The sequence below is a fragment of the Eleutherodactylus coqui genome, chromosome 4 (genome assembly GCF_035609145.1).
Source record: "Eleutherodactylus coqui strain aEleCoq1 chromosome 4, aEleCoq1.hap1, whole genome shotgun sequence".
NCBI lineage: Eukaryota > Metazoa > Chordata > Amphibia > Anura > Eleutherodactylidae > Eleutherodactylus > Eleutherodactylus coqui.
The window spans coordinates 297,752,664-297,769,529 of NC_089840.1; the positions used below are offsets into that span (position 1 = coordinate 297,752,664).

The 16,866-nt window shown below is 52.4% G+C and overlaps 1 protein-coding gene across 1 annotated transcript in view; it reads right to left on the minus strand.

Annotated features, from left to right (window-relative positions):
- Positions 1 to 16,866, minus strand: part of NRAP (nebulin related anchoring protein) — a 121,746-nt gene that overhangs the window by 84,284 nt on the left and 20,596 nt on the right. Inside the window, exons 3-7 of the mRNA XM_066601467.1 lie at positions 11,400 to 11,487; positions 5,242 to 5,346; positions 5,077 to 5,163; positions 4,242 to 4,349; positions 1 to 17 (exon numbers count right to left, since the gene is read on the minus strand). The exon at positions 1 to 17 is cut by the window's left edge and continues 88 nt beyond it. Coding sequence (XP_066457564.1) covers positions 1 to 17; positions 4,242 to 4,349; positions 5,077 to 5,163; positions 5,242 to 5,346; positions 11,400 to 11,487 — 405 coding nt within the window. The remainder of the gene's footprint in view (positions 18 to 4,241; positions 4,350 to 5,076; positions 5,164 to 5,241; positions 5,347 to 11,399; positions 11,488 to 16,866) is intronic.

Below are 16,866 nucleotides of genomic sequence, written 5' to 3' on the forward strand. Positions count from 1 at the left end.
CCGCGCTTGTATTGCACCTGCCATGGAGGATATAAGTGTATAATACATCGTATATGGGGTCTGTTCTATATGTAATCACTCGGAGAGCTGCCCTGTATATAGTATATAGTTACAGAGGGCACTGCCCTGTATATAGTATATAGTTACAGAGGGCACTGCACTGTATATAGTATATAGTTACAGAGGGCACTGCACTGTATATAGTATATAGTTACAGAGGGCACTGCACTGTATGGAAAGATTGCAGGAGGGCGCTATATTCTTTTCAATGTGTCCTTTATACTGTGCCCCGTATATAGTCATAGCAGGGACTGCCTGTATATAGTTACAGAGGGCACTATACTGTATGATGAGATTGCAGGGGGGCGCTATACTGTATTCAGTGTCCTCTATATACTGTGCCCTGTATATAGTCATAGCAGGGACTGCCTGTATATAGTTACAGAGGGCACTATACTGTATGATGAGATTGCAGGGGGGCGCTATACTGTATTCAGTGTCCTCTATACTGTGCCCTGTATATAGTCATAGCAGGGACTGCCTGTATATAGTTACAGAGGGCGCTATACTGTATGATGAGATTGCAGGGGGGCGCTATACTGCATTCAGTGTCCTCTATATACTGTGCCCTGTATATAGTCATAGCAAGTACAGCCCTGTATATAGTTACAGAGGGCACTATACTGTATGATAGGATTGCAGGGAGGCGCTATACTGCATTCAGTGTCCTCTATATACTGTGCCCTGTATATAGTCATAGCAAGTACAGCCCTGTATATAGTTACAGAGGGCACTATACTATATGATGAGATTGCAGGGGGGCGCTATACTGCATTCAGTGTCCTCTATACTGGGCCCTGTATATAGTCATAGCAGGGACTGCCTGTATATAGTTACAGAGGGCACTATAGTATATGATAAGATTGCAGGGGGGCGCTATACTGCATTCAGTGTCCTCTATACTGGGCCCTGTATATAGTCATAGCAGGGACTGCCTGTATATAGTTACAGAGGGCACTATACTGTATGATGAGATTGCAGGGGGGCGCTATACTGCATTCAGTGCCCTCTATCTATACTGTGCCCTGTATATAGTCATAGCAGGGACTGCCTGTATATAGTTACAGAGGGCACTATACTATATGATGAGATTGCAGGGGGGCGCTATACTGTATTCAGTGTCCTCTATATACTGTGCCCTGTATATAGTCATAGCAGGGACTGCCTGTATAAAGTTACAGAGGGCACTATACTGTATGATGAGATTGCAGGGGGGCGCTATACTGTATTCAGTGTCCTCTATACTGGGCCCTGTATATAGTCATAGCAAGTACAGCCCTGTATATAGTTACAGAGGGCACTATACTGTATGATAGGATTGCAGGGAGGCACTATACTGCATTCAGTGTCCTCTATATACTGTGCCCTGTATATAGTCATAGCAGGGACTGCCTGTATATAGTTACAGAGGGCACTATACTGTATGATGAGATTGCAGGGGGGCGCTATACTGTATTCAGTGTCCTCTATACTGGGCCCTGTATATAGTCATAGCAGGGACTGCCTGTATATAGTTACAGAGGGCACTATACTGTATTCAGTGTCCTCTATATACTGTGCCCTGTATATAGTCATAGCAGGGACTGCCTGTATATAGTTACAGAGGGCACTATACTGTATGATGAGATTGCAGGGGGGCGCTATACTGCATTCAGTGTCCTCTATATACTGTGCCCTGTATATAGTCATAGCAGGGACTGCCTGTATATAGTTACAGAGGGCACTATACTATGTGATGAGATTGCAGGGGGGCGCTATACTGTATTCAGTGTCCTCTATACTGTGCCCCGTATATAGTCATAGCAGGGACTGCCTGTATATAGTTACAGAGGGCACTATACTGTATGATGAGATTGCAGGGGGGCGCTATACTGCATTCAGTGTCCTCTATATACTGTGCCCTGTATATAGTCATAGCAGGGACTGCCTGTATATAGTTACAGGGGGCACTATACTGTATGATAGGATTGCAGGGGGCGCTATACTGTATTCAGTGTCCTCTATACTGTGCCCTGTATATAGTCATAGCAGGGACTGCCTGTATATAGTTACAGAGGGCACTATACTGTATGATGAGATTGCAGGGGGGCGCTATACTGCATTCAGTGTCCTCTATACTGGGCCCTGTATATAGTCATAGCTGGGACTGCCTGTATATAGTTACAGAGGGCACTATACTATATGATGAGATTGCAGGGGGGCGCTATACTGTATTCAGTGTCCTCTATACTGGGCCCTGTATATAGTCATAGCAGGGACTGCCTGTATATAGTTACAGAGGGCACTATACTATATGATGAGATTGCAGGGGGCGCTATACTGCATTCAGTGCCCTCTATCTATACTGTGCCCCGTATATAGTCATAGCAGGGACTGCCTGTATATAGTTACAGAGGGCACTATACTATATGATGAGATTGCAGGGGGGCGCTATACTGTATTCAGTGTCCTCTATATACTGTGCCCTGTATATAGTCATAGCAGGGACTGCCTGTATATAGTTACAGAGGGCACTATACTGTATGATAAGATTGCAGGGGGGCGCTATACTGTATTCAGTGTCCTCTATATACTGTGCCCTGTATATAGTCATAGCAGGGACTGCCTGTATATAGTTACAGAGGGCACCATACTGTATGATGAGATTGCAGGGGGGCGCTATACTGTATTCAGTGTCCTCTATACTGTGCCCTGTATATAGTCATAGCAGGGACTGCCTGTATATAGTTACAGGGGGCACTATACTGTATGATAGGATTGCAGGGGGCGCTATACTGTATTCAGTGTCCTCTATACTGTGCCCTGTATATAGTCATAGCAGGGACTGCCTGTATATAGTTACAGAGGGCACTATACTATATGATGAGATTGCAGGGGGGCGCTATACTGTATTCAGTGTCCTCTATACTGGGCCCTGTATATAGTCATAGCAGGGACTGCCTGTATATAGTTACAGAGGGCACTATACTATATGATGAGATTGCAGGGGGGCGCTATACTGTATTCAGTGTCCTCTATACTGGGCCCTGTATATAGTCATAGCAGGGACTGCCTGTATATAGTTACAGAGGGCACTATACTGTATGATGAGATTGCAGGGGGCGCTATACTGCATTCAGTGTCCTCTATATACTGTGCCCTGTATATAGTCATAGCAGGGACTGCCTGTATATAGTTACAGAGGGCACTATACTGTATGATGAGATTGCAGGGGGGCGCTATACTGTATTCAGTGTCCTCTATATACTGTGCCCTGTATATAGTCATAGCAGGGACTGCCTGTATATAGTTACAGAGGGCACTATACTGTATGATAAGATTGCAGGGGGGCGCTATACTGTATTCAGTGTCCTCTATACTGGGCCCTGTATATAGTCATAGCACGGACTGCCTGTATATAGTTACAGAGGGCACTATACTGTATGATAGGATTGCAGGGGGGCGCTATACTGTATTCAGTGTCCTCTATATACTGTGCCCTGTATATAGTCATAGCAGGGACTGCCTGTATATAGTTACAGAGGGCACTATACTGTATGATAAGATTGCAGGGGGCGCTATACTGTATTCAGTGTCCTCTATATACTGTGCCCTGTATATAGTCATAGCAGGGACTGCCTGTATATAGTTACAGAGGGCACTATACTGTATGATGAGATTGCAGGGGGGCGCTATACTGTATTCAGTGTCCTCTATATACTGTGCCCTGTATATAGTCATAGCAGGGACTGCCTGTATATAGTTACAGAGGGCACTATACTGTATGATGAGATTGCAGGGGGCGCTATACTGTATTCAGTGTCCTCTATATACTGTGCCCTGTATATAGTCATAGCAGGGACTGCCTGTATATAGTTACAGAGGGCACTATACTATATGATGAGATTGCAGGGGGGCGCTATACTGTATTCAGTGTCCTCTATATACTGTGCCCCGTATATAGTCATAGCAGGGACTGCCTGTATATAGTTACAGAGGGCACTATACTATATGATGAGATTGCAGGGGGGCGCTATACTGTATTCAGTGACCTCTATACTGTGCCCTGTATATAGTCATAGCAGGGACTGCCTGTATATAGTTACAGAGGGCACTATACTGTATGATAGGATTGCAGGGGGCGCTATACTGTATTCAGTGTCCTCTATACTGGGCCCTGTATATACGTTGCTGGCACTCACGTTGCTGGCCAGCTGCGCTGCTTTCCTTGCTGTCTGGTAGGCAGGGGTGATCATGGCCGGGAAGCTTCCCTTCTTGGTCTGCTGCTCATATTCCTCTGAATACTCTTCCTGGCAGAGAAGTGGATGATATGTAATACAGAGAGTCACTGATAACACCGGCCACGTGTGATCGCAGTAATGTGCCTATATGGAGTCTGGTGGCCGCCATGATGCAGGAAGCCGTCCAATCAGAAACACCACAAATAGGGCGTTCCGCCACAGCCGGTCCTGACAGCTCTGTCCACTCATCATCCAGAAGGTTCAATAGTCCGGCACCAATACGCCAGTTTACAGGAATTTGTGAAACAGATTTGATGAGCACTAGAGTCTCAGGGGGTGCAGACGGTGAGCGGTACAATGTGATGAGCGGTGGGGTATGATGAGCGGTATAGTGTGATAACTGATACTATGTGATGAGCGGTTTAGTGTGATGAGCGGTACAGTATGATAACTGATACTATGTGATAAGCTGTATAATATGATGAGCGGCAAAGTGTGATGAGCGGTAGAGTATGATAACTGATACTATGTGATGAGCGGTATAGTGTGATAACTGATACTATGTGATAAGCAGTATAATATGATGAGCCGTTAAGTATGATAGCTGATACTATGTGATGAGCGGTTTAGTGTGATGAGCGGTACAATATGATGAGCGGTACAATATGATGAGCGGTGGGGTATGATGAGCGGTGGAGTGTGATAACTGATACTATGTGATGAGCGGCAGAGTGTGATGAGCGGTACAGTCTGATAAGCCCCCCAGCAGATGCGAGGGGACCTCTGAGCGTCTTACATTATTTAGGGTTGTCGGCGTGCGCTCGATGCGAACCATGTCCGGGTCGACATTGGACAGCCAGGATTTACCATCTTCATATGCATTCTGGGAAAGAAAAAACTGTGGATGTCAGAGCCCGACCCTCATCCCCCCGAGCGTGTGCGCCCCCCGCACTGAGCACACCTGCTGCATCATACGTTCCCTCTTGTAGTTCTCATCGCGCTCCACGCCATTCATGTCCCAATGGAAGACCGACTTGAATCGTTCTCCTTCCTCCCGATACTTAACCTGTGGAAACAAAGTAACAGCAGATCTCAGGCGTCTCCTCCAGAGCAACCACGGACCACAGGCGCCTCCTCCAGAGCAACCGCGGACCACAGGCGCCTCCTCCAGAGCAACCGCGGACCACAGGCGCCTCCTCCAGAGCAACCGCGGACCACAGGCGCCTCCTCCAGAGCAACCGCGGACCACAGGCGCCTCCTGCAAAGCAACCGCGGACCACAGGCGTCTCCTCCAGAGCAACCACGGACCACAGGCGCCTCCTCCAGAGCAACCACGGACCACAGGCACCTCCTCCAGAGCAACCACGGACCACAGGCGCCTCCTCCAGAGCAACCACGGACCACAGGCGTCTCCTGCAAAGCAACCACAGACCACAGGCGCCTCCTCTAGAGCAACCGCGGACCACAGGCGCCTCCTCCAGAGCAACCACGGACCACAGGCGCCTCCTCCAGAGCAACCACGGACCACAGGCACCTCCTCCAGAGCAACCACGGACCACAGGCGCCTCCTCCAGAGCAACCACGGACCACAGGCGTCTCCTGCAAAGCAACCACAGACCACAGGCGCCTCCTCTAGAGCAACCGCGGACCACAGGCGCCTCCTCCAGAGCAACCACGGACCACAGGCGCCTCCTCCAGAGCAACCACGGACCACAGGCACCTCCTCCAGAGCAACTGCAGACCACAGGCGCCTCCTCCAGAGCAACCACGGACCACAGGCGCCTCCTCCAGAGCAACCACGGACCACAGGCGCCTCCTCCAGAGCAACCACGGACCACAGGCGCCTCCTCCAGAGCAACCGCGGACCACAGGCGCCTCCTCCAGAGCAACCGCGGACCACAGGCGCCTCCTCCAGAGCAACCACGGACCACAGGCGCCTCCTCCAGAGCAACCACGGACCACAGGCGCCTCCTCCAGAGCAACCACGGACCACAGGCGCCTCCTCCAGAGCAACCACGGACCACAGGCGCCTCATCTAGAGCAACCGCGGACCACAGGCGCCACCTCCAGAGCAACCGCGGACCACAGGCGCCTCCTCCAGAGCAACCATGGACCACAGGCGCCTCCTCCAGAGCAACCACGGACCACAGGCGCCTCCTCCAGAGCAACCACGGACCACAGGCGCCTCCTCCAGAGCAACCACGGACCACAGGCGCCTCCTCCAGAGCAACCGCGGACCACAGGCGCCACCTCCAGAGCAACCACGGACCACAGGCGCCTCCTCCAGAGCAACCACGGACCACAGGCGCCTCCTCCAGAGCAACCACGGACCACAAGCGCCTCCTCCAGAGCAACCACGGACCACAGGCGCCTCCTCCAGAGCAACCACGGACCACAGGCGCCTCCTCCAGAGCAACCGCGGACCACAGGCGCCTCCTCCAGAGCAACCGCGGACCACAGGCGCCTCCTGCAAAGCAACCGCGGACCACAGGCGCCTCCTCCAGAGCAACCACGGACCACAGGCGCCTCCTCCAGAGCAACCACAGGCGCCTCCTCCAGAGCAACCGCGGACCACAGGCACCTCCTCCAGAGCAACCGCGGACCACAGGCGCCTCCTCCAGAGCAACCGCGGACCACAGGCGCCTCCTGCAAAGCAACCGCGGACCACAGGCGCCTCCTCCAGAGCAACCACGGACCACAGGCGCCTCCTCCAGAGCAACCACGGACCACAGGCGCCTCCTCCAGAGCAACCACGGACCACAGGCGCCTCCTCCAGAGCAACCGCGGACCACAGGCGCCTCCTCCAGAGCAACCACGGACCACAGGCGCCTCCTCCAGAGCAACCACGGACCACAGGCGCCTCCTCCAGAGCAACCGCGGACCACAGGCGCCTCCTCCAGAGCAACCGCGGACCACAGGCGCCTCCTCCAGAGCAACCACGGACCACAGGCGCCTCATCCAGAACAACCACAGACCACAGGCGCCTCCTGCAAAGCAACCGCGGACCACAGGCGTCTCCTGCAAAGCAACCGCGGACCACAGGCGCCTCATCCAGAGCAACCGCGGACAACAGGCGCCTCATCCAGAGCAACCCCAGACCACAGGCTCCTCATCCAAAGCGACCACAGACCACAGGCGCCTCATCCAAAGCAACTGCAGACCACAGGCGCCTCCTCGAGAGCAACCACAGACCACAGGCGCCTCCTCCAGAGCAACCACGGACCACAGGCACCTCCTCCAGAGCAACCGCAGACCACAGGCCCCTCCTCCAGAGCAACCACGGACCACAGGCGCCTCCTCCAGAGCAACCGCGGACCACAGGCGCCTCCTCCAGAGCAACCACGGACCACAGGCGCCTCCTCCAGAGCAACCGCGGACCACAGGCGCCTCCTCCAGAGCAACCACGGACCACAGGCGCCTCCTCCAGAGCAACCGCGGACCACAGGCGCCACCTCCAGAGCAACCCCAGACCACAGGCTCCTCATCCAAAGCGACCACAGACCACAGGCGCCTCATCCAAAGCAACTGCAGACCACAGGCGCCTCCTCGAGAGCAACCACAGACCACAGGCGCCTCCTCCAGAGCAACCACGGACCACAGGCACCTCCTCCAGAGCAACGCAGACCACAGGCCCCTCCTCCAGAGCAACCACGGACCACAGGCACCTCCTCCAGAGCAACCGCGGACCACAGGCGCCTCCTGCAAAGCAACCGCGGACCACAGGCGCCTCCTCCAGAGCAACCACGGACCACAGGCGCCTCCTCCAGAGCAACCACGGACCACAGGCGCCTCCTCCAGAGCAACCGCGGACCAAAGGCGTCTCCTGCAAAGCAACCGCGGACCACAGGCGCCTCATCCAGAGCAACCGCAGACCACAGGCTCCTCATCCAAAGCGACCGCAGACCACAGGCGCCTCCTGCAAAGCAACCACGGACCACAGGCGCCTCATCCAAGGCAACCGCGGACCACAGGTGCCTCCTCCAGAGCAACCACGGACCACAGGCGCCTCCTCCAGAGCAACCACGGACCACAGGCGCCTCCTCCAGAGCAACCACAGACCACAGGCGCCTCCTGCAAAGCAACCGCGGACCACAGGCGCCTCATCCAGAGCAACCGCGGACCACAGGCGCCTCATCCAGAGCAACCGCGGACCACAGGCGCCTCCTGCAAAGCAACCGCGGACCACAGGCGCCTCCTGCAAAGCAACCGCGGACCACAGGCGTCTCCTGCAAAGCAACCGCGGACCACAGGCGCCTCATCCAGAGCAACCGCGGGCCACAGGCGCCTCATCCAGAGCAACCGCAGACCACAGGCTCCTCATCCAAAGCGACCGCAGACCACAGGCGCCTCATCCAAAGCGACCGCGGACCACAGGCGCCTCCTCAAGAGGAACCACAGACCACAGGCGCCTCCTCCAGAGCAACCACGGACCACAGGCACCTCCTCCAGAGCAACCGCAGACCACAGGCCCCTCCTCCAGAGCAACCGCAGACCACAGGCCCCTCCTCCAGAGCAACCGCGGACCATAGGCGCCTCCTCCAGAGCAACCGCGGACCACAGGCGCCTCCTCCAGAGCAACCACGGACCACAGGCGCCTCCTCCAGAGCAACCACGGACCACAGGCGCCTCCTCCAGAGCAACCACGGACCACAGGTGCCTCATCCAAAGCGACCGCAGACCACAGGTGCCTCATCCAAAGCAACCACGAACCCCAGGCGCCTCCTGCAAAGCGACTGCAGACCACAGGCGCCTCTCCTAGAGCAACCGCGGACCATAGGCGCCTCCTCCAGAGCAACCGCGGACCACAGGCGCCTCCTCCAGAGCAACTGCGGACCACAGGCGCCTCCTCCAGAGTAACCGCGGACCACAGGCGCCTCCTCCAGAGTAACCGCAGACCACAGGCGCCTACTGCAAAGCAATCACAGACCACAGGCGCCTACTGCAAAGCAATCGCGGACCACAGGCGCCTCCTGCAGAGCAACCGCGGACCACAGGCGTCTCATCCAGAGCAACCGCAGACCACAGGCGCCTCATCCAAAGCAACCACGGACCACAGGCGCCTCATCCAGAGCAACCGCGGACCACAGGCGCCTCCTCCAAAGCAACCACGGACCACAAGCGCCTCATCCAAAGCAACCGCGGACCACAGGCGCCTCCTCCAGAGCAACCGCAGACCACAGGCGCCTCACCCAGAGCAACCGCGGACCCGAGGCGCCTCTTCCAAAGCAACCGCGGACCACAGGCGCCTCATCCAGAGCAACCGCAAGCCACAGGCGCCTCCTCCAGAGCAACCACGGACCCGATGCGCCTCATCCAAGGCAACCGAGGACCACAGGCGCCTCATCCAAAGCGACCGCGGACCACAGGCGCCTCATCCAAAGCGACCGCGGACCACAGGCGCCTCATCCAAAGCGACCGCGGACCACAGGCGCCTCATCCAAAGCGACCGCGGACCACAGGCGCCTCATCCAGAGCAATTGTAACAAATCAGGAGAGAGATTTCTGCTGCTGCGGTTTTTCTGGCCGGGCTCACACAACAGGGTCAGATCCTGCGTATGAGAGGCCTGCGGCGTATTCCGGCTGTGAGCCCGGCCAGTGACCCTGCGTATGGCACGTAATTGTATTGCATATGGCCGTGTGCCCCCGCCGGCCGTCATCTGCAGTGCAGCTTTATTTTGTTAGTATTTAGCGATGATGCGGGGAACCGACTGCCGTCCACAATGTAAATGCATATGGGCTCCGGGTGTATCCTCTGCCAGGGAGCGCAATGGGCTCCGTGGTCACGGATTCCGCAGAAGGCAGAACATGCTGCGTGTTATCCTCCATGATCGGATTACACAATTCTGACCCGCTAATGGGAGCGGAACGGCGTGATCCATGTGACTGAGCAGCGTATTACCGCGGATCACACGATCGTGCAATCTGCAATTCAAATCCGTTCTGTGAGACCGGCCAATCAGAAAGTGGCAGAACTTCTCATTAAACAAAGATTAAACTTTCTGTCCAGCGCACTGCGGCACTCCGCCCCGTCAGCCGTCGCTCGGCCCGATCTCCAGGGACCAGCAGAAGACGTTCTGCGACTCAGAATACGACGCAAAGCCACTGGTTAAAAGGTTTTTTTTTACTTTTTAAAGGTAGTTAAAAAAAAAAACATATAACTTTGATATTTCCTGGAAAAGCCGGATGACAACCAAGATGGCCGCTGTTAAACCGCTTTTCTTGGATCCTGAACGGCACATTAACCTAAAGGTATCAGATAACGTGGCTGAAGCGTTTCCCTCTTTCTCGGCTCTACCTTTCCTAAGTGACAACCAATATGGCCGCGATTCCAGCTTTTCCGGGGTTGGTGTCACCCAGCTTTCCTTGGCTTCTGATCAGTAAATCTATGTTAATACACAAAGTCAGCGCGTCAAACCTTGGATGAAATTGTCCGGTATCTCAGCGATCATGTGACCTCTGCGGTCTGCAGATTGTCGCGGTGAAGCCCTCGCCTTTTACAGACACTCGGACCTCCAGCTGTGCCAGCGCGTACACATGATAACCCGCCGCGTGGACGGTGAGTGACAGCGACAGCCGCGCAGAGCCAGGAAGGAAACCGCTTTACTGAAAGATCCTTAAATAACCGCGCTCAAGTCACGGCCGAGTCACCGAAATAGAGTAAATACCGCAGAACATTCTGGAACATAATCCCGCCGGAGGGGAGCAGCTTTACCTTATTATGTCTGACTATTCGCAGCTGTCACGGCAAACACCGGGGTCACAGCGAAAGTCAGGAATGTCGTGAAGGGTGGAAAGTACGGAGTCAAACCCGAGACAATAGACAAGTCGTCTTCTGTCAGAGTCTTAAGGATTCTTCCAAGCTGCTTCTTAGTAATATCAGGGTCTGGGAAAGCTGGGTGAATACTTATACAGTCGCTATGAAAGAAACCAGACGGGTATTTACCCTCCTCCCCTCCCAGTGTGATATCCTAGCTGCAGTACCGCAGGTGTCCACTAGGTGCTGTCATGTGCATTACTGTGTAATTTGTACAATAGGAGTCACGTATACCACGGGCAGACATCTATCTATTCCAGTTGTAGGACTACACACCCCAGCAAGTCAGTCTCCTGTATTCTCACCTCGCTGAACGTCTCCGACTGTTTCTTCACATGGATATTGACAGGCGTCTCATATACACTGGTGAAGGTGTTAATCTTAGGATTGTGCCTAAAGGAGAGACAAAAACTTATTTGTACAGAGTATACCTGAGATCCCCCTAGTGGTAGCTGTATAGATCTGTATACAGGGAGCTGCCTCTAGTGGTGGCTACATAAATCTGTATACAGTGAGCTCCCCCTAGTGGTGCATACAGTATATGTACTTGGTGCGCTCCTCTTACAGGTGGCTGTATACAGTGAGCTCCCCCTAGTGGTGGCTGTATATACAGTATATGTACTTGGTGTGCTCCTCCTACAGGTGGCTGTATACAGTGAGCTCCCCCTAGTGGTGCATACATTATATGTACTTGGTGTGCTCCTCCTACAGGTGGCTGTATACAGTGAGCTCCCCCTAGTCATGACTGTATATATCTGTATACAGTGAGCTCCCCTAGTGGTGATTGTATACACAATATATGTACTTGGTGTGCTCCTCCTACAGGTGGCTGTATACAGTGAGCTCCCCCTAGTGGTGGCAGTATATATCTATATACAGTGAGCTCCCCCTAGTGGTGGCTATATATATCTGTATACAGTGAGCTCCCCCTAGTGGTGGCTGTATATATCTATATACAGTGAGCTCCCCCTAGTGGTGGCTATATATATCTGTATACAGTGAGCTCCCCCTAGTGGTGGCTGTATATACAGTATATGTACATGGTGTGCTCCTCTTACAGGTGGCTGTATACAGTGAGCTTCCCCTAGTGGTGGCTGTATATCTGTATACAGTGAGCTCCCCCTAGTGGTGGCTGTATATACAGTATATGTACATGGTGTGCTCCTCCTACAGGTGGCTGTATACAGTGAGCTCCCCCTAGTGGTGGCTGTATATACAGTATATGTACATGGTGTGCTCCTCCTACAGGTGGTTGTATACAGTGAGCTCTCCCTAGTGGTGGCTGTATATATCTGTATACAGTGAGCTCCCCCTAGTGGTGGCTGTATATACAGTATATGTACATGGTGTGCTCCTCCTACAGGTGGCTGTATACAGTGAGCTTCCCCTAGTGGTGACTGTATATATCTGTATACAGTGAGCTCCCCCTAGTGGTGGCTGTATATACAGTATATGTACATGGTGTGCTCCTCCTACAGGTGGCTGTATAAAGTGAGCTCCCCCTAGTGGTGGCTGTATATATCTGTATACAGTGAGCTCCCCCTAGTGGTGGCTGTATATACAGTATATGTACATGGTGTGCTCCTCCTACAGGTGGCTGTATACAGTGAGCTTCCCCTAGTGGTGGCTGTATATATCTGTATACAGTGAGTTCCCCCTTGTGGTGGCTGTATATACAGTATATGTACATGGTGTGCTCCTCCTACAGGTGGCTGTATACAGTGAGCTCCCCCTAGTGGTGGCTGTATATATCTGTATACAGTGAGCTCCCCCTAGTGGTGGCTGTATATACAGTATATGTACATGGTGTGCTCCTCCTACAGGTGGCTGTATACAGTGAGCTTCCCCTAGTGGTGGCTGTATATATCTGTATACAGTGAGTTCCCCCTTGTGGTGGCTGTATATACAGTATATGTACATGGTGTGCTCCTCCTACAAGTGGCTGTATACAGTGAGCTCCCCCTAGTGGTGGCTGTATATATCTGTATACAGTAAGCTCCCCCTAGTGGTGGCTGTATATACAGTATATGTACATGGTGTGCTCCTCCTACAGGTGGCTGTATACAGTGAGCTCCCCCTAGTGGTGGCTGTATATATCTGTATACAGTGAGCTCCCCCTAGTGGTGGCTGTATATACAGTATATGTACATGGTGTGCTCCTCCTACAGGTGGCTGTATACAGTGAGCTCCCCCTAGTGGTGGCTGTATATATCTGTATACAGTGAGCTCCCCCTAGTGGTGGCTGTATATACAGTATATGTACATGGTGTGCTCCTCCTACAGGTGGCTGTATACAGTGAGCTTCCCCTAGTGGTGGCTGTATATATCTGTATACAGTGAGTTCCCCCTTGTGGTGGCTGTATATACAGTATATGTACATGGTGTGCTCCTCCTACAGGTGGCTGTATACAGTGAGCTTCCCCTAGTGGTGGCTGTATATACAGTATATGTACATGTGTGCTCCTCCTACAAGTGGCTGTATACAGTGAGCTCCCCCTAGTGGTGCCTGTATATATCTGTATACAGTGAGCTCCCCCTAGTGGTGGCTGTATATACAGTATATGTACATGGTGTGCTCCTCCTACAAGTGGCTGTATACAGTGAGCTCCCCCTAGTGGTGGCTGTATATATCTGTATACAGTAAGCTCCCCCTAGTGGTGGCTGTATATACAGTATATGTACATGGTGTGCTCCTCCTACAGGTGGCTGTATACAGTGAGCTCCCCCTAGTGGTGGCTGTATATATCTGTATACAGTGAGCTCCCCCTAGTGGTGGCTGTATATACAGTATATGTACATGGTGTGCTCCTCCTACAGGTGGCTGTATACAGTGAGCTTCCCCTAGTGGTGGCTGTATATATCTGTATACAGTGAGCTCCCCCTAGTGGTGGCTGTGTATACAGTATATGTACATGGTGTGCTCCTCCTACAGGTGGCTGTATACAGTGAGCTTCCCCTAGTGATGGCTGTATATATCTGTATACAGTGAGTTCCCGCTTGTTGTGGCTGTATATACAGTATATGTACATGGTGTGCTCCTCCTACAGGTGGCACAAATGGGCCCATGTATTTGCTGTGCAAATAATATAATAATAGGCTTTATTTGTATAGCACCAACTTATTCTGCAGCACTTTCGAAGCACAGGGGAGCTCAATCAGGGCAGGGTGGTACAGGAAATGTGGGGCATGTAGTGTACAGGAGAGCGTAATTTGAGGGCGGGGGACTAAATCAGGAGAGTTGGTATGCTTCTTTGAAGGGCACAGCTGAAATTTTGTGTGTTGGAGATTGTCCAGATGTTTTGGGGTAGAGCGTTCCAGAGGATGGGTGCAGCTCTAGAGAGGTCCTGTAGGTGAGCGTGTGAGGTTCATATTAGAGGGGCATGAAATGTGTTATCGGAGTGTGCAGGCTGGGTGGTGTACGGACAGGAGGGAGGTGATGTATGGTGGCCCGGCACCATGGAGAGCTTTGTGGATGAGGAGTTTGAATTGAGTTCTGCAGTGGATGGGCAGCTGGTGCAGTGACTGGCATAGTACGGAGGCGTCTGAGTAAGGGCGCCCACACACTTGCGTTTTTCTTGCACGTTTTTTTCACGCAATTGTCAATAGGACTTTCTAATGTTAAAAAACGCATCGCACAAAAATCACACAAAGCACCAACTTGTGATGGTTTTAACATTAGAAAGTCCCATTGACAACCGTGTGAAAAAAACGTGCAAGAAAAACGCAAGTGGGTGTCCACCCTAACGGCTGGATGGGAAGATGAGCCTGGCTGCCGCATTTAGTATGGATTGGAGACAGGAGAGTCTGGTGCAGGGAGGCCGATCAGCAACGAGTTACAGTATTCGAGTCGGGAGTAGATGAGGGCGTCTTTAGCGTGTCCGTAATGAGGAACGGACAGATTTTAGCAGTATTCCTGAGCTGCATGTGGCATGGTCAGGCCAGAGATTGGATATGGGGGGTAAAGGTGAGGTTGGGTCCAGTGTTACCCCAAGGCAGCGGGCGTGCGGTCGGGGGGTTATGGCGTTGCCAGATACTGATATGGAGATGTTGAGGGAGGTCGGTTGGCTTGTTGAGGGCGGAGAGACAAGGAGGTCAGTTTTTGAGAGGTTAAATTTGAGAAAAAGGGAGGACATAGTGTTAGAAACAGCAGACAGACAGTCGGTGATATTTTGGAGGAATGGTTCAGAGATCTCACGAGAGGAGGTGTATAGTTGGGTGTCGTCAGCATAGAGATGGTATTGGAGACCAAATTTGTGGATGGTTTGTCAGATTGGGGCTGTGTAGATAAAGAGAAGAGAAGGGGGCCGAGAACGGAGTCCTGGGGTACCCCAACAACGAGGGGAAGCAGAGAGGAGATAGAACCAGCGAAGGAGACACCGAAAGAGCAGTCAGAGAGGTAGGAGGAGAACCAGGAGAGAGCAATGTCCTTTAGGCCGATGGAGCGAAGCATATTAAGGAGGAGGTCATGGTCGACAGTGTCAAATGCAGCAGAAAGGTCGAGGAGGATTAGTGTCGCATCTGGATTGGAGCAGCAGGTGTAGTACCCAAGTCGGTCACTGAAGAGTAGTCAGAATAGCCGGGAGTCGTTATCGGTAAGTAACGGTATGCAGTACAAATGGATGAGATGGAAGCGTAGTCAATGGAAGCCAAAGTTCAGCAGCAGTAGGTATCTGTATGCTTATAGAGGAGCCGGAGGATGAGGAGCTTGATCAAGGGCTGTTGGAGCACAATAATCACGCACTGAGGGAGTGGCAAAGCTAGTTTTTTTAGGAGATACAATCAAGGCAAGAGGCGGGGTCAGGACCAGGAGGCGGGGCTAGATGACTGGGATCAGAGAACAAGGCTGAGAGTTATGCAGGGAAAGTGTTCCCAAGCTGGATGGCTGTATAAGAAGGGTCAGTGCTTGTAGTACAAGAGATTCTCGTTCAAGTCCTGACAGCAGCCCCCCCCCCCTCTTTCAGGATGTCCTCCGGATGTCCCAGGGGCTGGCTTACAGCGGTACCTCCTGTGGAACTCCCTATTGAGTCTTGGGGCATGCACATTCTTCTCTGGCTTCCTCGAGTTCTCCTTTGGCCCATACCCTTGCCACTTCACAAGGTATTTTATTTCTCTTAAGGTATTTTACTTATCTGAAGTCTGGTGAATCTTTTCTACCACAAACTCGTCCTGACCCAAAAAGTATTCTCATGAAATGGCTTTAGTAGGGAAATATGAAAGACAGGGTGAATCCTCAGGCTGCCTGGGCACTTCAGTCGGAATGCCACCTTGCTGACCCTTGCTACAATTGGGAAAGGTCCTAAGAATCTTTGCCCAAGATTGGGAGAGAGGACGTGTGCCTTCAGGTTCTTGGAGGATAACCACACCTTTTCTCCAACCTGGAAGGCAGGTGCTGCTTGGTGATGATGGTCGGACATCTTCTTATAGGTATTCTAGGCTTCCTGTAAGGTTTCTTTTAGTTGCTTCTGCGTTTCTGCTAATGCCGTCAGTCTATGGTTAACCGTTGGACCAAAGTGTTGATGGGAAGGCCAAGAATAAACACGGGATGTGTACTGTAGTTGGAATAGAACGGGCTCTGGGCGGATGAACTGTGTTGAGCATTGTTGTAGGTGAACTCTGCTGTTGACAAATAATCCACCCAGTCATCCTGTAGATGGGAGATGAAGCTGCGGAGATATTGCTCCAGAGTCTGATTTGTTCTTTCTGTCAGAGACCACATCATTCAGAATTCTGTGTAATCGGACAACTTCCCGGATCATCACAGTGTGCTCAGCG